Raw genomic sequence first — 22,305 nt, 5'->3', positions numbered from 1 at the left:
TGCTGCTTCAGTTTCTGTTCGTTTAGCTGTCTCTGCTTCTAGCTGCTCTGCCATAAAATTGCAAATTGCAATTCGTCGCCATGACTCGTTGGCTGACACTGCTGTGGCATCGCCCTTCCCTGCCCCCAGCAGCAGCAAGATGCTGCTCGCCTCCTGCCCCAGCTCTCTCTCTCTCTCTCACTCACTCTCTCACTCATTCTGGCCCCTTTCGCACAGCGCACGTTGCGCATCGTTGACAAAGTTACGAAACTGTGGTAAATTTTATTTGAATTTCCAATGCAGCTGCCACACTGCCACCCAGCCCTGCCCCCCAGCTGCGGCCGTTGCTGCTGTGTTGTTATTGTTCTTTGGCCTCAGACCAGCAGCTCGTTGCGGTTACGAAGCGTTGATGAATGAAGTGCATTTAACACTCAAAAAGCGTCGCCGCGCTGGGCTTTGCTTTTGATTTTGCTACCCATCCCTGCCACGCCGCGCCGCCAGTTGTGGTTGCCAATTAATCATGGCCAGCAGGAGTCGCAATGGCAACGGCAACGGCAACGGTGGCCCATCCGAACATGATTGAACAAGAGCCCAAGAAATCCATCCAAAGACGGCCAGCCACTATATTATCCGGCCGCATTGATAAGCCAAGCGTACAGTTTTTAATCATATTGGGATCAATGGCAGCCCAAAAACTTGTTGAGGGCGGCTCGAGAGCCCGCATCAAAGCCGCCCCGGAGCGAGACAGGCAAACAAGCCAACATGTCAGACAGACATCACGCAGGAGCAGGATGCGACGTGCTTGGGGTGGGAGGTGTTACAGTTTAATGATAACAATAAAATAGAGAGCACAGCATACGGCATCAATGTCAAGAGTAGGCTATGCATGTGTGTGTGTGTGGGTGGGGTGTGGGGTGTGTATGTGTGGATGCCAGCAACTTTTTGCTTGTGGCAACCTGAAAAATATGAGGGATGTGTTGTTGTTGTTGTTGTATTTGAAAAATTGCGACAGCAGCAGCAGCAGCCTTAAATCAAAAAATGATATTGTCATATAGGCAGACAAACAAACACATATACACACACGCACACAAAGAGGAGCAACATGTTTGGCATGCGAGTTGGCAGGGCTCGGGCAACGTGAGCGGCTAGTGATAAAAGCAAAGAGAGCGCCCCCAAAAAGTGGCAACCAGCAGCAACAGCAACAGCAGCAGCAGCAGGAGTCAGCCAGCAGCAGCAGGCGGCAGTCGTGGATGGTAAAAATTAATTTATAATAGGCATCCTTTATGAGATGACAAGGATGCTGAATAAGATAATGGCATCAACAAGCAAGCTGGCAGGATGAGCAGACAAATGGCGCGAACGCCCAAAAAGGCGTAGACCCTCTGCTGTTAGTGGGGGCCACGTTGGGGGCGTGGGCGTGGGCGTAGGCGCTGCCTTGTTTTGGGAGGCGTTGGTCGCAGAGTTTGGCAAATAACGAAATTACTTATCGCACGAGGCGAGACCAAAAGGCAGCAACAGCAACAACAACAACAACAAAATAAGATGATGCTTGTAAGCTGTTGCTAATAAATATTTAAAAATGTTTTTCGTTCTGCTCATTCCATGTGCAGAGAAACAAAACAAGTGGTAACACGCTGTCTTTCTAGCTGAGTATGTATGTGTGTGTGTGTGTATGTGTGTGTGGAGAATGGGAAAATGTGATTTGTTGCCGTTCGCCAGCTCCTTGATTGCCTTTGCACTGTGGAGCGGAAATCAGAGACCTGAGCGCATCAACACGACGTCGCAGATAATGAGCAACTGTGGTGCAAAGCAAGCGATTAATTAAGTAATAAGAGAATAAATAGAAAACGAAAGTAAAACGAGAACTGACTGTCGTCACCGATAATATATGATCTGATATTATTTATTATCTGGCTGCTATCAATCAAGCATAGATAAATTTCAAATGATTTTAAATTGGATAAAGAAACTTGTTAAAAATTGATCACGATTTAGCTAATAACTAATTTCGCAGCTAGTCCAAATGATGCTTAAGCTGCTGTGAAATTTGAATTTGAATTTTTATTTTAGTCTTTATTTTCTATTGTTAAACAATAATTTGATGCATAAATATATGTTGATGTTTATTTTTTTCCTTTTTTTTCTATAAATTTTAAAGCAATTGCTTCATAAATATTATTAAATAATATTTTTCCCATATTTAATAAAAAGAAAAATTGCTTATAAGTTAGAAAATATTTAATAATTTATAAAATAATAATTATAAAATTTTTAATCATCAATATTAAATATTATACCTCAAATTTAATAAATTATTAATTATTACATATAAAATATATAAACAAATAAATTATTGCACATTTAAAATATTAAAAAATGTAGGTTTATTAAATATTAAATTTTTTTATCACAGATTTAAATATTTTAAATATATTATTACTGGCTCGAACCTAATGTATTATTATTTTATGAACATTAAATCATAAATATATACATGAAATGAACTGAAATCTTTTAAATTAAAATAAGATAGTATAAAATAATATAAGCAGAAAGAAGAAACATTTCTAAAGACAGATCATTTACATATTCAATTTGAGCTTTCAGTCATTTCTAATAATAGGAAATAATATATGCAGGACAAGCCGAAGGCCCAGTAGATAGTGCTTGAGTGTTATTTAATCTTATAAATAAATAATATATTCATTAGACTTAAATATCTGCATCTATATTCTAATCTAGTTATGAATATATCATAAAAGATTATTAATTTAAATATTAGTAAAGATTTAAATCTAAAAAATCATATATATATATGTATTATAATTAGGTGTGAAACCTTCGAAATATGAGCCCTGATTATTATAGCTGAGGATAGACACTTAACAATTTACGACTTTAGAGTCTGTACCACCTTTTTAAATTCTGTTTGTTAGCCTCATTCTTCGACTAATGCAGACACTGTTCGCTGTTAATATATCATTTGCCTTTGTTATCTGTTTAATTTTAAGTTTTATGTTTCACTTGCCTATCTGCAAATGAACTCTGTTCATCTCTGGCTGCACAAGCAAAAATTTATAATGTGTGTATAGGTGTGAGTACACACACACACACACACACATACATATATAGCTACTTAAGCATACCTGGCAGAAGTGAGCCAGATATGAGCCCGATAAAGACGACGGCAATAAAAATATTTTACGAGCAAATTATGTTTATTAGCGCGTCAAAATGTCACCATTATGCATGACAAAATACATATTAAAAGAAAATCTAGAAAAGAAAGAGGCAAAATAAATTATGAAGTGTGGCATAAAATGAGCTTAGACACACACACACACACACACACAAAGAGAAAAACCCGTTGAAGGCAGTCATAATTGTCTAGCTCAACAACGAGCTAATCGAATTTTCTAGAATCTGTTGGTCAGGTCAGAGGGCGAGAGTGCATAGTGGGGCCACTCGATTGGGGCAGCAACAGCTGCAACAGCAGCAGCTGTATTTGCACTGCGGCCATGTACACTGTCTGCTTTGTGGCATGCAGCAAATATAATTCGATTTGCCAGCAGGCCACATGCACACGATTCGAATATGAATATCATTGCATGAAATGCTGGAAAATGCGCCTCAAGACCAATGAAAGGCAACGAGCCAGGCAAGCGAAACAACAAGCAAATTACAACAATACGGCAACATTGTTGCCACACTGAATGGCAACCACGATGCATGCTAAATGTAATGCACAATGACAAACGCGCCCCAACCCCTAAGGGCACACACGCACACACACACACACAGTTTCTCATACATGGACTCAGTGTGAGCGGTGTATAAAAATAGTTGCTGCCAACGATTGCCGAGGAGCAGCGACTAAAGACGAACGTTTCACAGCTGCAGGCTGGACTGTGCCAGGGGTTGGGATTGGGGGGTGGGGGTGGGCTGGCGACCTGCAACTACGGCTGCAATCGCAAAAGCAAAAGCAAACAGGGCAGCAGCAACGCGCATGACGCGGCTGCTCCAACCGACACAACTGGCCGCCACTGCCACCGCCACTGCCTCTGCCACTGGCTGGCACATTGGGCTGCCCCACTGGGGCCCGACAGCAGCTGGAGACAAGCAGGCCGGGCCGGGCCAGGCGGAGGCAGAGGCGGAGGCGGAGGCGGAAGCTGACGAAATGTTGCCGATGTGCCTTGCTAACGATGTGGGCAAAAACAACGCAACGCAACGCAAAGCAACGCAACGCCTACGATGCCGACGCCGACGCCGACATCGCTGCCGCAGCAACAAAATTGCAGCTGCACTTGGCCAAACTTGCTTCAGCCACCTAGCTGCTATTTTTTTATTCGCCAGTGGGTGGGGGTTGCATTATCTGCAATTGTATGTGTGCGTGTGTGTTTGTGTGTGTCTGTGTGTGTGTTTCTTTGTGTGACGCTGTTGCGTTTTTATTTGCCGCTTGTTTTTGTTGCTTTTGTTGTGTTCTATTTGCCGTTTCGGCTGCCTCACTTATCGTCGGTTGGTCGCAAAACTTTTAAATTAGAAATTTTTGTTCGTGGAGCCTGACAGTCGGTGGTTCGGCTGCGTATGGAGGGTGGGAGTTGGGGCAATGAGCAGCACTCAATAGTTGTTTTTTAGTTTTTGTTTTATACTTTGTTAGTTGGTTAGTTTTATGTTTGCAGCATCAGCAGCACTAGCAGCAGTTGTTGTTGTTTTTGTTGTTGTTGTTGTTGTGGTTTCCATTGACACTCACTAGTTGCTACTATTAATTTTTTTCCCGCTTTACTCCACCTCCAGCCAGAACTCTGCTTCCTCCTCTATTTTCTTCTTCTTTTTTGTTTTTTTGAAGCTTCGTCTATAATTTTTGTTGTAGTTGCATTTTGTTTTAGTTGCCGTCGTGTGATGCATTTTGCGGTTGTTGTTCAAGTTAAGAGCACTTTAAAGTTTGTAATGAAATTTGACAGGTCGTTAAAGGCTTTGCTCTTGATGTGGTTGAGAAGTGTAAACGTAGATGCACAGGTTCGCAAAGTGACAAAGTTAGTAAACGGATACGGGAAACTAACTAGCGTTGATTGCTGTATAAGCAGCATACACTGGATGCCAACCACTCCATGCCCCCACGCCGCCCCACGATCAAAGATGAAGTCCACATATAGAAACATACATATGTCAGAGTCAGCTAACTGATGAACTATTAATTATTATATTATACAAATAGCTAAATTCCAGCAGAAGAGCTCATAAAGCGCCATCGATAAAATTAGTTAATAAGTCATTCGATGAATCAATTGATCCGGTTGGATTTCGATATATCGTCTCATTTATCAGATCAAATCTCTGTGAGTAAACACAAGCCCTACTATACTAGAAGTTAATATTAGATATGTTTATTCTAGATATTAGAGAATGTATTCAAGGCATAGGTCTCATATCCTATGAACATATGCTTGAAATTCGTATATGAAAATGAAATTTGTTTTATATAGCTACTCTGTATTTTAGTAGTCATTATTAATATTGTTATCATTTTATTTATTAACTTTTTTGCAGCTTATTGCCTAATCCTCTATAGCTTATTTTGCTCTAAGCCTTAATCAATTAGTCGGCATGAATGTCGCTCTTATTTATTTAAACCTAATCCTATTTAAAGATACGTTCGATCCTCGACGATTCAGAGGATAAAGTCTATTGAGTCTTCGCCTTTCATAGCTCACCATCACATTATCTGCGAAATGAAATTTTATAGCTGAACTCTAATATTGTGACATGAATTTATTGATCTATTTATTTTTAGCTAAGAACTCTTTAAGCTAAATCTAAAATTTAAAAGTATATGGGAATTTATATATAGATTTTATTTTCCATTATTTATATAATATTAAATGCTTTAAAAGCTGGAAAACAATCTTTTCCCATGAGTATTAAAGAAACTAAATAGATCTACATAAACATTGATAGTATATGGTAGATGTAAAATAATTCAGTCATATTTAATATGATTAATATTATTTTCCAAAAGATTTGTTTAGAGAGTGTAAGAAAAAAAAAAAGTTTTGTTAAATGCTCATTCTTCGGATAATACGATCGAAAAGCTGGCCTACAGAGTGTGGGCCATTCTTCTCCGAATTTTAAGCCAAAATCCAAATCCATCCATCCAATATTGGTACGAAGAGTGAAGGACGAGAAAATTAAGGCTAAAAGCTCAAAGCTTATATTGATTAGATTATTAACAGAATATCATAGCAAATATTGTGCAACGGAATCTAAGATTAGATTTCAATGATGTTAGAGTCCACATAAAATATTCATTTATAGACTTGAATTCAAAATAAAATCATCTACTACACACTATTTTAACTGAAGTCAATATTCAATCTATACGTTTAAAAGAATAAGAAGACATCGCCGACAATTATTAGCCACAGTTCTCAGTCTTAAATTATAAGAAAAAGTAAATATGTCTTAAAAATTGATTAGATAATTGTATAGACTTCCCATAGACATACATATATACATGTATACGACAGACAGCATTCAACAGACCTCAACACTTATTTTGCCAGCAGTTTTTTGAATCGTCTTTATTGGTGGCTGTTGCTGCTGTTAAGAGCCGTCGTGAGTTCAACAAAAGATGATGTGATTGAATTTGCACCGTCCACTTCCCCGGCTCGCGTCCTCGGCGAAGCAGATGCCGAATATAAAAATAAAAAAATGTGGGTGGCACAGATAATTTTCTCAGTAGGCGTCACCTAATGGCATTCCGCAAATTGTTTGTTGGATGAAAGTGAGGTTGGATTGGCAGGCGAAGACGACGATGATGAGGAAGGAGAAGCAGCAGCAGCAGCACCAGCACCAGAAGAAGGTCCACAGCTGGGCGAGAGCTTGTTCTAATGCCCAAGTCAAGTTCTGGCCCCGAGCTCTGGTTCTACGTTGGCTACGTTCTGTATTGCTAACTGGCAAGCCAAAGGCAAAAGAAGAAAAAAATATAGGAAAAGGTTGTCACGCTGCCAAGACGAGGCAACAGAACTGAGGAAGACGATGCCAAAGTCGATGGCAAAAAACAACAACTTAATACCCAGCTGATGCCTATTAAGCACAGCATTTGTGGCACCCACAGCCCCACCGCCAGCCGCGCCCCTTCTCAAGTCGAACGGTCCCTTTTTGAGGCCTGGCTTTGCGTGTGTTTTGCCTTGATTTTGAGGCTGTGATATTTTCATTTGCTTGATTTGTTTTGGCATAATTTCGCCTCGACTTGACTTTGCCTCGTCTCGTCACATTCTGTGGGGGATGCTTCACTAAATTATGGTAAATTCTATATAGCCCGCGCATGTGTAAGTGTGTGTGTGTGTGTGTGTGTGTATGGCCTTGTGGCTGGCATTGCCAAGCCGCAAATCAGCATTTTTTGTTGTTGTTTTTTTTTTTTTTGTTCAGCTTGGCCCAGAACAAGCTCTGAATAATGACCATACTCGCACGCATTAAGCATACGCCCCGCCTGCTGCACCGGCCCCTGCCGACCAGTTACCCCTGCAAGTGACGACGCACACGTAGCAACAATAATTTCAGCTAATTGCTCTCTGAACAGCCATTTCAATGCGAAATGAATTCTGTGCATCGCCTGGCCCGGCTGCCGCACACAAAGTGGAGCACAACGGCTACGTTATTCCCCCCAAAAAATAGTTGCGGCCCATTCATTTTGGCCAGCAGCACCGGCAATGGCAACGGCAACGGCAACGCCACTCGCACTGCAACAGCATCGGCCATTGGACAAAAGGGCAGTTTGTTCTGCTTGGGCAGCTGTAATAAAATTACGTATACGCAAAGTGGGCACCCACTTGCCGGGCTGCATATGAAATACGAATGGGGCCGGCCAAATGCGGAGCGAGTGCAGAGCCGGACTAACGAGTGGCCCCTAATACAATAACAAACAGTTGAATAGCCGGAATAGTTAAGCCCATGATCGTCATATACGGCTGCTATGACTTTCATTGCCATTCATATCTAATCGCAGTCCATTTCATCTATCTCTCTCTCTCTCTCTCTGTCTCTGTCTCTGTCTCTGTCTGGTTGCAAAAATTAAATTTGTCTCTTGACTGACAAATGTCCCCCGAGTGGGCAAAACCAGAAAAGTACTTGACGATACGTAAAAGTCAAGTCAAATTGCAGCCGGAGACGGAAAGATGGGGGCATGGAATGGATGAGTACCCAGTTCGACTGAGACGGAGACGGAGACGGAGATGGAGACAGAGACGGACACGGAGTTGAAGTCGGAGCCGTAGCCCGACCCCGGCTCGTTTCATTAGTCTGCTTGTAATACTGTTAAGCGGGCAAAGATACTGTCACTGTAGTGGGTGCACACTCACTCAGCTCCACAGCTCCACGGCTCCACAGCTCTACAGCTTTGCTGCTTATATCTGTAGCTTTGTATCTATATATCTATGGCCAGGAGCGGCGCTCAGCCAACTGCTGTGGGTTGAGGGATCCGGGACGGGGCCAACATTTTGTTGGCATAGGGAACTCTGGGACTCTGACTTGTCCTGGCTGAAGAGCAGCTGATGTTGATGATGATACACACTCAAGTGCGCTTTGGGCACAGCATTTGAGTAAATATATATATATGCATTACATACATATATAAATGTGTGCGTGTGTGTGTGTGTGTTGACGAACGCTCACGCACAAGCACAAGCACTTGTGCAGATACAAACGCTACGCTGACAATATGGCGAAGAGAGACTGAGGCCATCGTTGCTCTTACTTATTTATGCCAATCACCCTCTCTCTCTCTCTCTCTCTCTCTCTCTCTCTCTCGCACACTCTCCCTCTCGCTTGCGTATGTGCTGCCTCTTATCCGGTTGTGCTGTTGTCACTGCTGATTTTTAGCGTATTCGCTTCTATTTAAACATTTAAAGCAAGATGCTACGTGTGCCGCATGCTAAGACGCATCCTGCACAGTGGGCCGAATGCGTTGAGCATGTCACCAAAACGCGCAGTGCCTTACTGACGCACTGCTTAGCGCTGTGTGGATTGAATCAGAGCCGCTGCCACTGTTCCAGTTGAATTGACTTTGACTGATGCGACTGCCAGCAGTCAAATATGAATGAGAGCAGAGGGGAAAGTGGTAAAAGGTATAAGCAGCAGTTCTTAGGGCCGTCTTCCGGCCCACAAAAGGCAGTCAGCCGAAATGAACGCGCCGCACAAATCTCTATGGATTGCGGCCTGCGTCGCAGTCGCAGCCGAAGTCGCATGCGGATTGGTTTTATTTCATTAGCTTTGCGTCAATTTAAATATTTAACGAGTATTTTTGAGCTGATAACATTTGCCGTCAGCTTTAAATTGACTAAAACGGAGCGCGGCTGTGGCGCAGATTAAATTTCCGCTCTTATGAATGCGTGCGGCTAATAGAAGCGTCGACTGTGAGTGCACACATACATACGCATATATGTATATGTATCCATGTGTTTGCATGCGCGTGTCTAGGTGTGTGTGTGTGTGTGTTTGTGCTGGTGTTAGGTCTGGTCGCAGCTTGCCATTGTCGGTTGATCCCAGACCGGCGTTCGTCAGTTTCAAATGTCCGAAAAAAGAAATCCAATTTGCCAGGCGCGCGCGTTGGCAACGCCCCGAGGACATGCGTTCATAAAAAAACAAGTAAGAACGTTGCAGTCGGGCGTTACCGACTGCGGAATACTCATTCACATCCCATCAACAATTTAGTAGTTAAGTTTCATTCTAATACTGTAGAATATACAGGTTTTTCCGATTTGCCACGCCCCAACTGGGCGTAGACACCTCATTTTTGGTCAGTTTTTAGAAAGAGATAACGTTACCCTAACTGCAAAGTTTGAATGCTTACCCTAAAAAAATGTGAAAATTACAGGGTATTTTTCGATATGCCACGCCCCTAAAGAGGCGTAAAAATTATTTTTGGGGAATCGATAGAGGAGGCTACCAGTAACTCAACTATCCAAATTTGAAGCTTCTAGCTATTATACTTTAGGAGATATAAACTTTTGCGGTTTGCCACGCCCCCTGTGGGCGGACATATATCCGACAAAACTTTTTGGTCTTGGGTGATCAGTCCGAGTATATATACAAAATTTGAGGTCTCTGCCATCAATAGTGTCCAAAATATAGGAGAATTTAAAAAATCACTATATCTTCAGGTCCGATTTGCCACGCCCCCAACGGGCGTAGACTTATAATTTATCTTCAGACTTTATAGAATCATACCATTAGCTGACGTGCAAAATTTCAGCATTCTAGGTTTACAACTTTAGGAGATACAGTTTTATCCGATTTGCCACGCCCCCAATGGGCGTAGATATATCCGCCATAGCTCGTGATCTTGGGTGGTCAACGCGGACCTACATACCAAGTTTCAGCTTTCTAGCTCTTCAACAAACATGATTTCTGGTATATCGGAAAATGCATTTTCCGATTTGCCACGCCCCTAGTGGGCGGATCGGGAAAATTTTAACACTTTATAAATCGGAGATATACACGAGTATGTGTTCCAAATTTCAAGTCTCTAGCTTCAATAGCGCCGAAATAGATTGCGTTCATACGGACAGACGGACAGACGGACAGACGGACGGACGGACAGACGGACAGACGGACAGACGGACGGACAGCAAGACGGACATTGCACAAAACCAATATACTGATTCACTTTCGTGAATGAGTATAAAAACTGGCTAGAAAAAAACCAGCAGCAGCAGCAAAAAAAAAAAAAAAAAAAAAAAAAACTGGCGACGGCTGTGCGGCCAAGCCACGGACACCCACCGTGGTCCAGGCCAGACCGGAGCGACCGGAGAGACCGGCCAGACCGTGTCCAGCAACGTGTAGAAAATAAAAATTTCTATTTAAATGGCAAAAATCAACAAATGCAACGCAAAACAATCTAAAACACAAATCGAAATTAAATGACCGCACTTGCACACAAGAGCGTAATTTACACACACATACACTGGCACACACACACAGGCATGGAACATGGCAAAAACAAGCCACTTACAAAAAAGGGGGAGAAAAAAGCAGAAACTGACTGAAATAAAGTGTAGCAGCTGCGCCCAGCTCTGACAAATGCGGCTATGGATGCAGATGCAGATGGAGATTCGGATGGAGATGGAGATGGAGATGGAGCTGCAGATGCAGTAATATCAACAATTCATTCGGCAGCCGCGAAGCGAGTTTTGAATTTGATTTTTGATTTTTTTCAGACTGTGCTCTGTTTCTATTTTTTGTTGCCAATCCTCCCTCTGGGTGATTGTTGGCACTTGCATTGTCCGTATTGTTCGCTAACAAGAATGGGTGCGCCAGAGCAAGGAGCATTGGCCATTTAAGCATGTGCAAAAAGTGTGACCTCCTGCGCAGCAAACGAGCTCGGATCACTGCCACGAGCTGCTCACGGCTATTGCCATTGGCTGTTGTTTAGGAGAGTAAATGAGCTGAGTTGAGTTAACTGGATTGCTAACTGTAATTAGTAGCTTGTAGGACTCTAGCTAGCTATAGCTATGGGGAAAATCTCTGATGGAGCTGCAGTGATGTAGGCAGCAGATGGACGATTGAGTCCAAGCAATCTCTATCGAACTGATTATCGCGAAGTGATGCAATCAATTTGCAATTCCTATCTAATAGTGGGTTAATTATCGACAGTTAACAATGATTTCTTAATTCTTAATAATATATTCGATTGTTCTTAATAAACATTCCTTTTCTCAATAATAACTTATCTCTTTAGCCTTAGGTCTACTACAAAAGTGGGGAATGGATGCAGTTTATTCCGTAACAGGATGCTTCACAGTCCGTTATGTCCGATTTAATGAAAAAGGGAAACAAAACAAATGGTCGCATATACCTGGCAGAAAACACATTCTTATATAATCTCCGAGTAATCCAATTTAATCCAAGCAAATTATAGTCAACTAGCATGGGAAAAACCGTTTAAATATTGAATTTTACTACAAAATATTATATGGAAAATCTGGATTTTTTTTCTAAATATGCATATTTTTCTAAAGACACTAAAACATAAACTATTTTTAAATAATTTTTCTTGCAGTGCAATAGAGAAATTTAGCTTGTATAAACCTTTTAAAATTAAAAGATTTCATTTTTTTTATTTAGGCATGCTCTAGGATATTACTTAGCCCATTTGAACAGTCACTCCATCAAAAATTGATCTTTTAAGTCTGAGAAAAAGAGAAAAGCAATATTATCACGGTTGTCGCAGTTTCCTCTCTCTCTCTCTCTCTCTCTCTCTCTCTCTCTCTCTCTCTCCGTCCCTCTCGCTCTGCTGGGAACTGAATTTTACCATCTCTACAACAAAGATATCCCCGTTAAGCCAAACTCTTTTTCTCGACCTCACAAATTGATGTGATGTGATATGTTGCCTCATTTTCATGGCTCGCTTGATCTCTGATGGGAAGGGCCAGCTGCTGCTGTTGCTGTCGCATAATACTTCTTTAATTACATGCAAAGGGCTTGGCTAATTTGCCTCAATTTTTTATGCGCCAGCTGCGCACACCTCAGTTGTAGTTCACCCCCTGCTCAGGCCTGGCTCAGTCCTGGCTCAGTCACTGCTAACATTTTTCTTTGGGGATTTAGATGAAACGCACCAGCACTGCGTTGGGCTGTTGTTGTTTTGTTCTTTTGGCTCGGCAACAAAATTAATTAACTGCGAATGTGCGAAACTAAATGAAGCCACTTTCAGTTAGAGTTGGCTCTAACCGCACCCATACACACACACACACACACAAATGCCAAACTCTTTACAATTAAGCCGGCGCGAGGCGTCGTACTACTTTCCAGCCCGAGGCTCTGTGTATGTGTGTGTGTAAGTGTGTGTGGAGCGACGCATATGTGGCAGTCATGTCAGGCAGGAGCCCGATCGTAGCCGTCTTCCAGGCTAAGGTCTGCCCTGTGACTGGGACTGGGCCAATAAGGGCCCCGTGTCTGTGCGTGTGTCGAGCTGAGTGCGGCTACATCAACACCTACGCTTACACACACTAAAAACTAGTGACATGACAGCAACAAAAAATAGAAATAAAAGAAATGGAGCAAAGAGAAAGGGAAATGGCTGGAAAAAAAAAGAGTAGAGGAAAGTAAAGCGGTAACCGCAATTTGACCCAGGTTTTACTTGCTTTAGCTTTCGTGGCGCCCGACAAATATGCAGATTGCATGAATCGCTGGGGCTGGGACTGGGAGTGGAAGTGGGAGTGGGAGTGGAGTTCACCTGCGTCGCGTTTACCTTTAACATGTGCTGCGACCGGCGGCAGCAGCAGCAACAACAACAACAGCATTAGCTGCCCACCACAGTCGCCTGCCCCCGCCCGACCTCACCTAGCCAAATGCTACAACAAACGCCGCTTAATGTTCGTTGTTGCTAGCGGATGGGGTATTGGCTGAGTGTGTGTGTGTGTGTCTGTGTGGGCTCTGTTCTTGTCTGACTGCGTTAAACTACCCAAAACCCAATCCAAACACAGGGCCATGGCCAAGCCGTATATATAGAATCATTGTACCCTTTTTTGCCAAGCCAAATGCTTTTGCTTATTCAGCTTCCCAGCATTTGCTGCAGTTGTAGTTGTTGTTGTTGCTGTCGCTGCTGCGGCTCCCAGTTAGGTGTTTGCATTGTTGTCGCTCCCAAAAAGCAGACAGACGCAATTTCTATTTCGCTTTATATGCAGCCAACAGTCAAGTGCGTGTGTGTGTGTGTGAGTGAGCGACTGTGCTCTCAAATTTATAAGGTAAAATGTTTGTTTTCCCGCTTGGGAACAGTTAAATGCATTCGCTAAAGCCACATTGACCACGTTGGCCACGTTGGCCTCTTTGCGCTCTTTGCCCTCTTTGCCCTCTTTGCCTGCCCCTTTTTCGATTTCTCATACGCAAAAATTTGCCATTTCTTTTGCCTTCCATCATCGTCTCCTCTAGTTGTGCACTGCAGTCCTGCGACGCTTTCTACACAATTGTCAACACACACACACACACACACACACACACACACACAAAATGCAAATGCCGCCAAGTGTAAAGGCAAACAAGCGCCTATGACTGGCATTTAAATGCGAAATTTGCACGCGAGCGGAAAACCAGAATAGAACTGACTCCCAGACATCTTTCTCTCAATTTGGCTGGCATCGGTCTGATTGCTTTATAAGCACAGCCGATACAATACACCTCATGTTTTTGTTGTTGTTGTTGTTGTTGCGTTTCCCCAACGAGTACATATCCCTCGCCCTGTCTCTCTCTCTCTCTCTTCCTCTCGCTGTCTCTTTCTTATTTGTGTGCCAAATTTAAATCAAATTATTGACATTTGTTTAAAGGCAGAGCAAGTGACTCGCATACAAATGAGTTAAATTTCTTTCTTGGGGTGCGAGCACTTTAAGACAGCAGCCGAAATCAGCACAAAATGGACGCAAGCCGGCGGCATAAGGGTGCTCTGATAAGAGACTTGGGTGTTTGCGCGTGTGTGTGTGTGTGTGTGTGTGTGTGAGTGGGGGTGCTGGTGTAGAGCAGTCGTTGCCTCTGGGGCAGCAACCCTTTGCTACAGTTGCTGTTGCTCTTGTTGTTGTTGTTGTTGTTGTTGCTGTTGTTGTTGTTGGCTCTGGCATGTTTTGTTTTTAATAGTTACTGAATCTCATTAGAATTTAGATGAGTCTTAATGAGTCATTGTTTTACACGTTAGACGGTCGCGGTGCGGACGAGGAATGGGATGATGACGACGGCGATGGCAGCAACAACAGCAGCAACCATAACAACAACAACAAGGACAACGACAGCACACACACACACACACACACACACACACACGAGTAGCTAAGAATAGTGCAACTGAATAACCCAAAAAGTTTCTGCGGCAACGGCACGAAAAGGTAGCTCAACCTCGGTGTCAGCAACCCCCAGCATGGCAGAGCACAGTCAACACACACACACACACAGTATATTACATAAATATGTATATATATATAAGACACTGAACGCATAGCGACGCGATGCGCACCACAATGAAAATGAAAATGAAAATTTCATTTGATCTGCGCGACAATTTGATGAGAATGCTCCAGTCGTTTTCCCGGTTGCGAAATTGGGAGCCCAACCAGAACGCAATGATTTTCACACTCACACATAGACAATGTCAAGGAAGTTGTTGCCAACAGCGACAGCAACAACAGCTTTGAACGAACAACAATGCTCGAATTTCCCATTTATATAGCTTAGCAATTGTATGATAAATGAAAATCTAATCTTTAGCAGCCCTATCGCACTTAGAGCTGAAGAACCAGCGATAGTTACGATAGTTACTTGAGCACACTCGATGGTGAGCCATGTTGAGTAAGAACTAAGCACATTATCATGGCTAATGGTGAAAGCGTAGAGACGAGAGAATCAAGAAGAGGAAAGTCTGTTGAGTCAATAGTGGGACATCAATAGATTAAACAAATACGTAAAGTGCGGCTAGGTACCCGCTTATATAGCATATTCGTATATTGGACAACATAAGTGTTTAACTAAACTTTCAAGGCTTTGCATTTCTAAGCAGTATTTATCATTTACCAACAATCCTTAAATAATAATTATACAATTTATTTTGATTGCTTTGAAGCACTTGCAGGACATCGGTTTAAATGCCGCTCAGCTTTTGGTGTCATAACAGAGATCAAAGTCACATTAGCAATGTTAGTTAACATTACATGAAACTACATTTTGCATAACTTCAAGCGGCTTTTAAGCATAGCTTGAAAACAAGAGTTAATTGTTTCAATATTTACGCGGTCTTTACTCTTATACATATATCATATCATAAGAGACTGGGATTCTTTTCCTTTTTTCCTTTACACGAACATCGTTTAGGGAGCGATACGATTGACAATCGGTCAATGCAGTAAGAGTGCGAATCACCCATGAAGTTAATATAAATTCTCACACACATACATAAGCTAATTTAACATATACGACTTCCATCGGGAATGAGCTCGTTAAAGAACCGATGCAGTCGATTGCTCTCGGAATTTCTGCTCAGAGTTTCTGTTAAAGAACTATCTCTCAATTGTGAGCAAAGTCCACTTATATGCAGACATCTGGCAACGGTCAACAGTTATTTGCGAGCTATGCTCTAAGCAGTGCAGGGAAGCAATACAGATAATGAACAATAAGCTGAAGTGAACAAGTCTAGTTTTAAAGGAGCTCACCTCTATTTATTCAGTTATTTCAGCTGCCTAGAAGCCAATGGCATTAGCTGCATCTAATGCCCCGCTAATGTCCACGACTGTTGACTGCTTCGCGCCCTTAAAGTGTCGGCAGTTTCATTAAACAGATAGCTGGAGCAGGAGCAGGAGCAGGAGCTGGAGCTGCAGGAGCAGTGGGGTGGCTAAATAAGTTGATTGGCTTTTAGTTTAGCCAACTGCAGTGTGCCTGCATTTGCAACGGCTGCACGGCAGGCCGGGGCATTTGCTTAGCTGTGCGCGTAATTAAGTTGAAATTAAAGCGCAAAGTTTGCTTTAAGTTGGCAAAAGTCGCTCTGCCCTCTGCCTCTGCCTCTGCTTCTGCCTCTGCTGCTGTCTCTGCTGCTGCTGTACTCGTTTGCTAAACGCTAATTAGATCTTTTAGTTTCATTCAGTATTCCAAGCCCGCCTCCCGCCTCCTGCTGCCCCTGCTGCCAGCAAATTAATGAAATTAAAAGCACATTATACTTTATAATGCACACTGATTCGAGTCGGGCAAATTTAATTTAAAGATTTGCTGAGCCACGCACGCCCCAAATACTTACAAATTGTCTCTCATATATCACAGGCGAACGGCAGGCTGGGATAACAACTTGAGCAGCAGCAAGCAGGCGCAGCAGTCCTGTTGCTGTCTCCCTGCCCAAGTATCCTATTGCCAGGATGACCGCAGTGCCAAATTGCGGGCATAAGTGACTCTCGAAGGCACCTAAATGCGGCAAATGTGGAATGGACCAAATTGATTGGGTGCCCCGCCCGGCATTGATCAAAGTCATAAGTCAGCCCAGGCGGGCGGCCTGGACACTGGCCATGTCCATGTAAATATCCTTTTGCAGTTGAGTTGTCCTTTTCTGGGGCGAGCCCCGAACGCTGCACGCAGCACGTCTAAGCAACTGGATTATTAACATTTCAATATAATTTGTGGTCATGCGGGCTGCTCCCAGCTCCTGCTCCTGCTCCTGCTCCTGCTCCTGCTCATATTTGAAGCCAATGTCCAGGGCAGCATCGCACCCAACTGGGCACCGATTTACTTTTCTGCTGACGTCTGGCAAAATTAACGCGCCTCAGGACTTTGATCCTTTTTTTTACATACATGTGTCTGTCCGTATGTGTGTGTATGTGTGTGTGCATATACTTATCCAATGTATTAGTATGTGTGGCAGCACCCGCTGCGTGTTAGTCCTTCGTATTTGCTTACATATTCATCAATTTTTTGGGTTAAACTGTGGGCGGGCCCACGCCCACAGAGCAGCGCCCAAATTGTGGGTCGTGCACGTTTTGCGGTTGTTAGCGTCAAATTGTTTGCTTATTTTGGGCTTTCGTATGACAGCGGGCAGTCGCCGCAGTCGCAGCAGTCGGTCAGCTGTTGGTTTTAGTGACCAGCCGCTAAACGCTTTTAGCTTTGATGCAGTGCCCGTTTGGCCATTGAGTACATAATTGCCATTGCGATTACGCATACGCCGTGTGGTCAGCGACCGGATGGAATTTGAAAATGATTTCTATGCAGAAATGCGCAAATATGTATATGCCAAAAGCGTAATCTATTTCATTCCAGCAAATGGCCCAGGCGGTGACACACATTTGCTATCGATAGACAGCGTTGCCAATCGATAAATTGGCCACATTCGCAGTGGGCCCTTGAGGACTCTCGAGTCGACTTTATGCGATTGCGTGTAATTAAGCGTTGCAGCTTATGTAAGACAAACAGGAAATAAGGTGTAGCACAAGCGCATAAATAACAATGGCAAATCAGCGCACACACACACACACACGCACACACACTCTCCCCCCTCTCTCGCACTCTGTCAGGCAACGACTCGACACATAAATAAAGGCAACACAAACAATGGAAACGGATAACATAAAATTTACAACAACTCTGGCAGCTCAAGCTAAGTAAAGCTGTAAAACACACACACACACGCACACACACTAAGACACTCAGGCCGGGCTTCCGCTCGCAGTGATGAAAAGGTAGAGAAGTAGGCGTGGCACACTACTGACACACTTGGCCATGCTGCCACCACTACAACTACTTCCATGCCGTATCCGATGTCCTGCCCGGCGCACAGGTCGTTAGCGCTTTCGAGTCGGGGCAGACGCGTCCTCTGCAAATATACAAAACACTTGTAAAAGCCGTGTGCCTGCCGAGGATTTATAATTAATTTATGTGCACGTGTGCTGGTCTACATGACGATTCCAAGGGATATAGAGAGGGAGAGAGAGAGAGTGGCGAGATTACTTCAGCGATGCCAAAAACTTAATTAACTCATTACATACGCACAGCTTTAATCAGGCAACGAGTTGACGAGCCAGCCGAAAGAAATGCTGGCAGCCCCTTGACACCACAGATACCACACCCACCCACCCCCTCCGACAGCCCCAAGGCAACAAAGTGGCTGCCGATACAGAACCAGGCCGTACCCGCTGCCCATTTCAGGCAAATTTAAAGCAGCCTTTGACTGCAATTAGCGTACACGTTTCTCTCTCCTTCTATCTCTCTCTCTATCTCTCTCTCTCTCTCTCTGTCGCCCTCTCGATGTCAGCAATAAGAACTTTGCTTTTCGTTTCGGCTCATGAATATTACATTCGCCTTCTCCAGCTCCAATAAGCCAAAAGTATGTCTGCCAGCCAGCCAGCCAGTCAACCGGGCAGCCATTTGCAGGTTGCATGCATGCCTCAAACGTCGCATTGCCTTTGAGCTGACAACAGCAGCAGGAGCAGCAGGAGCAGCAGCAGCAACAGCAGCAGCAACCACATCAAGGTGGAGCGACAACAACAAAGCACAATTGGCTCACAATAATGACAATTGGTGGAGCTGCGTGTATCGCAATTTGAGTCAGTGTCAGCTAAGCCTTGCCGCCGTCTGATTTTACAATGGGCTCATTAATGGTGGCGTATACGCAATTTACAATTAAATAAAAATTGTGCACGCACACACACACATAGAGCAGGAGCAGCAGCGATTTACTCGTTTCGGTTTGTGTTTTAAAAGCCAACATCCCAGCTTTAACGGCTCACTCGCACAGCTGCCAGCTGCCAGTCTCTCTTTACCCCCCTCTCTCCCTCTCCCACTCACTCACTGTCCCAGTCACTACTCATCATCGTCATGTGACTGTGGCTTGGCCTGGCGAATTGCTTTTAATATTTATTTAACACAAAAGCTTTCCGCATTACGTTTCTGCTGCCGTTAATTTTTCGCTTTGCTTTTCATTTTCGCAAAATTACCGGAAATGTTAATTTCTGCACGTGCAGCAGACGACGACGATGACGGCGACGACGACGACAGCGACGACTATGATGACAAGGACACAGGACGTAGGACATGCCGCAGTCGAGCCGGCAGTCACAGCCGCGCCCGTCAACGTCGCCAACGTCGCAGTCGGCGTCGCCGCTGCCGTTGCCGTCGCCGTCGTCATGCCCCAGTTGAATAGTGCTAATTATTTAGGGTAAGACTTCTGGCTCTGTAAGTGTATGTGTGTGTGTGTTTCTCATTCTGTGTGAGTGTGTGTGTGTGTGTGTGTGTGTGTGTGTGTGTGTGTGTGTGTGTGTGTGTGTGTGTGTGTGTGTGTGTGTGTGTGTGTGACGACCCCCAAAATCCCACTACGCTGGCCCTTAGCCTATTGCCAACCCTCAGTTTTACTCAGCCTTAGCTTAGCTGACACAAAAGCATGCGAAGGACAACGGCACAACGGCGACGGCGACGGCAACGTCGACGCAGGCAGCGACGGCAGCAGCAACCGCGACAGCAACTGAAACGTTGCGACTTTTTCTGTGCCAAAGAGACAAAGCACACAAAAATAATAATAAATTATTGCGTTTTGACTCGCTGTATGTGTGTGTGTGTATTCCCATGTGCTTATGTGTGTGTGTGTGTGCGTGCATTGTGCATCTTGCTCTTTGCGTTTGTGTGTGTGCAGTTCGCATGACAGCGCAAGCCTTTGAATTTGTGCACTCGCTGATTTTCGTATACACAGCTCGTTTATGTCTAAATATGTGTGACTGTGTGTGTGTTTGTGTTTGTGTGTGTGGGAATACGCCCTCCATCTGTGTCTGTAATGCCTTACTCACATTGAGTCTCTCGCAACATCTTTTGAAATGTGGACGACTGCATCAAGTATTTCACTTCTGATTCGGTGTCTTTAATTAGTAAAATTGTTAATTGCAATGCGCTCGATGAGTTACAGTACATAGTTAACCTCAAAATTAGATTGTAGAAATTAATAAAAAACATAAAAATTTAATTAAATACATTACTAAAATAAATCATCCAAAATTGAGTTATGTTTGATTCTGGCTGCTGTTGGCAGCACGAACTGAATTCGAACTTTTTTTGTGGCTAGGCGAAATAATTTATTCAGGAATAATTTATTTAGTGACATTTACTAAAAAAATGTTGCGATAGTCGCGATAATGTAAATCACTTAAATTCTATTTTCTTGCTCCTCTGGAAATTTCTTACAATTTTTTCTAAACCCGAGCAATCAACTGTGGTTGCATTGCTTCCGATTTTGACTATGTATATAAAATTTAGTCAATTAAAAGAATTTGCTCAGTATGGTAATTCAGTCATACGCTCGAGCTACGAGCACCGCCTTGATATGATCAAGTTGATGGGTATGAATGAGTACGAATAGGCATATTAGGTATAGAGTGAAAGCGGCACGAATAACCATAATCTCTTTAGAAATATATAAATTATAAATATATCACATGACAAAGCTAATCTAGACTGTCATAATCTAGATTATGCTTTACTCAGTGGACTGATCAAAGACAGTTCTTGCTTTATTACCATACATCATTCTGGTAACACTCTCAAGTACTCACAATTTATCCTGAGTTTCCAACATCTCAGACTGCATAAATGCTCCCAAAAATCCCTTTCACATATAATATATATATATACAGCCTGAACATAATTAGCTTATAAGTCAAAGAGTTTGCCAAGCTCTCAATTTTGTTAAGGTTAAGTGACTCGATTCAGCTTAAGAGGCAGCACTTGACTTTATGTTAATAAATAATTACTGCTGCTGCTCGCGCTTGAAATTTCTGAGAGATATTTAGGAAAAATTAACTAAAAATTGAGCAGAGTCAAGATGGCTGAAGATGAACTGAAGCATCATCATTAAGAGTCTCTTCTCTTTAGTTGTGCATAAACTTGAACTTATTTCTCTCTGCTTTCATTATCTTTTGCAGAACAATTCCACATCTTTGTGGGGGACTTGAGCTCAGAAATTGAAACTCAGCAATTGCGCGAAGCATTCACACCATTCGGCGAAATCTCGTAAGTATTAAAATGCAAATTTCCACTCTCACGATTTACTTTCCGCTCTCGTGGCTGCCTACCTGGGCGCATCTTTTTCGGCAGGTGTGCGGCCATTTCCTATTTTGGCAGGTGGTGAGCGGGGTGAGCGGGCGGGGGCCGACGCATGTGAGGCGGTTGCTTGCATCAACACAGTAAGCCGCTTGCGTTGGCACACATAAAAATTTCATAACGCCGCGGAAAAGTATATTATGTTAATTTCACTTAAGCGAACTCTGCTGGCAGCCACTGTGCGACGCGGCCCGACAGTCGCTGCTGAAAGTAAACAGAAAGTGTCGCTCGAGTTAAATTGTTGCAGCAATCACAGCAGCAACAACAATAACAAAAGATTGTTAAATATTTAACTTGCTGTTTTTCGGCATGAAAGGACTCGAGCGGCTGAAGCTAATGGTCAACAGCAACAGCAACAACAACAGCAGCAACAACAGCAGAAACTTGACTTAATTAACTGCTGTTGGAGGCGCAAAGTTTCGGCCCAAATGGCTGACAGAGGCTCTGTGGCATGTCCTGCCCGCCGGCGACTTGTACAAAATGTTGGCTAAAGTATTTGATTTTTGGATTATGCGCTTGTTTGTTCCATCAATGCGCGCACCCCCGCATCGCCCGCAACCCCCGAAACCCATCAACAGTCCACCCTTATCGGAAGCAATTGCGAATGTTAATAATTTTAAACTCATTAAAATGATTTGGGCTTTGATTTGGCCGCAAGGCTTTTAGCTAGTCGCTGACTTTGTCGTGCTAATGAGCGGCGCATGTCCTTTGATTGCCTCCTGCCAACGGTTGCCAGGC

The 22,305-nt window shown here is 43.4% G+C and overlaps 1 protein-coding gene across 8 annotated transcripts in view; it reads left to right on the top strand.

Annotated features, from left to right (window-relative positions):
- trv (trivet) overlaps positions 1-22,305 on the top strand; it is a 77,378-nt gene that overhangs the window by 38,371 nt on the left and 16,702 nt on the right. For all 8 annotated transcript variants that reach the window (XM_089463017.1, XM_089463020.1, XM_089463019.1 and 5 more), the window contains one exon: positions 21,390-21,477. In XM_089463017.1, the coding sequence (XP_089319143.1) occupies positions 21,390-21,477 (88 nt within the window). The remainder of the gene's footprint in view (positions 1-21,389; positions 21,478-22,305) is intronic.

Source organism: Drosophila arizonae, chromosome 2 (genome assembly GCF_054131065.1).
Source record: "Drosophila arizonae isolate 15081-1271.41 chromosome 2, UAZ_ARI_1.0, whole genome shotgun sequence".
Classification (NCBI taxonomy): domain Eukaryota; kingdom Metazoa; phylum Arthropoda; class Insecta; order Diptera; family Drosophilidae; genus Drosophila; species Drosophila arizonae.
The sequence above is the reverse complement of the archived record's forward strand: the minus strand, read 5'-3'. Positions and strand labels throughout refer to the sequence as shown.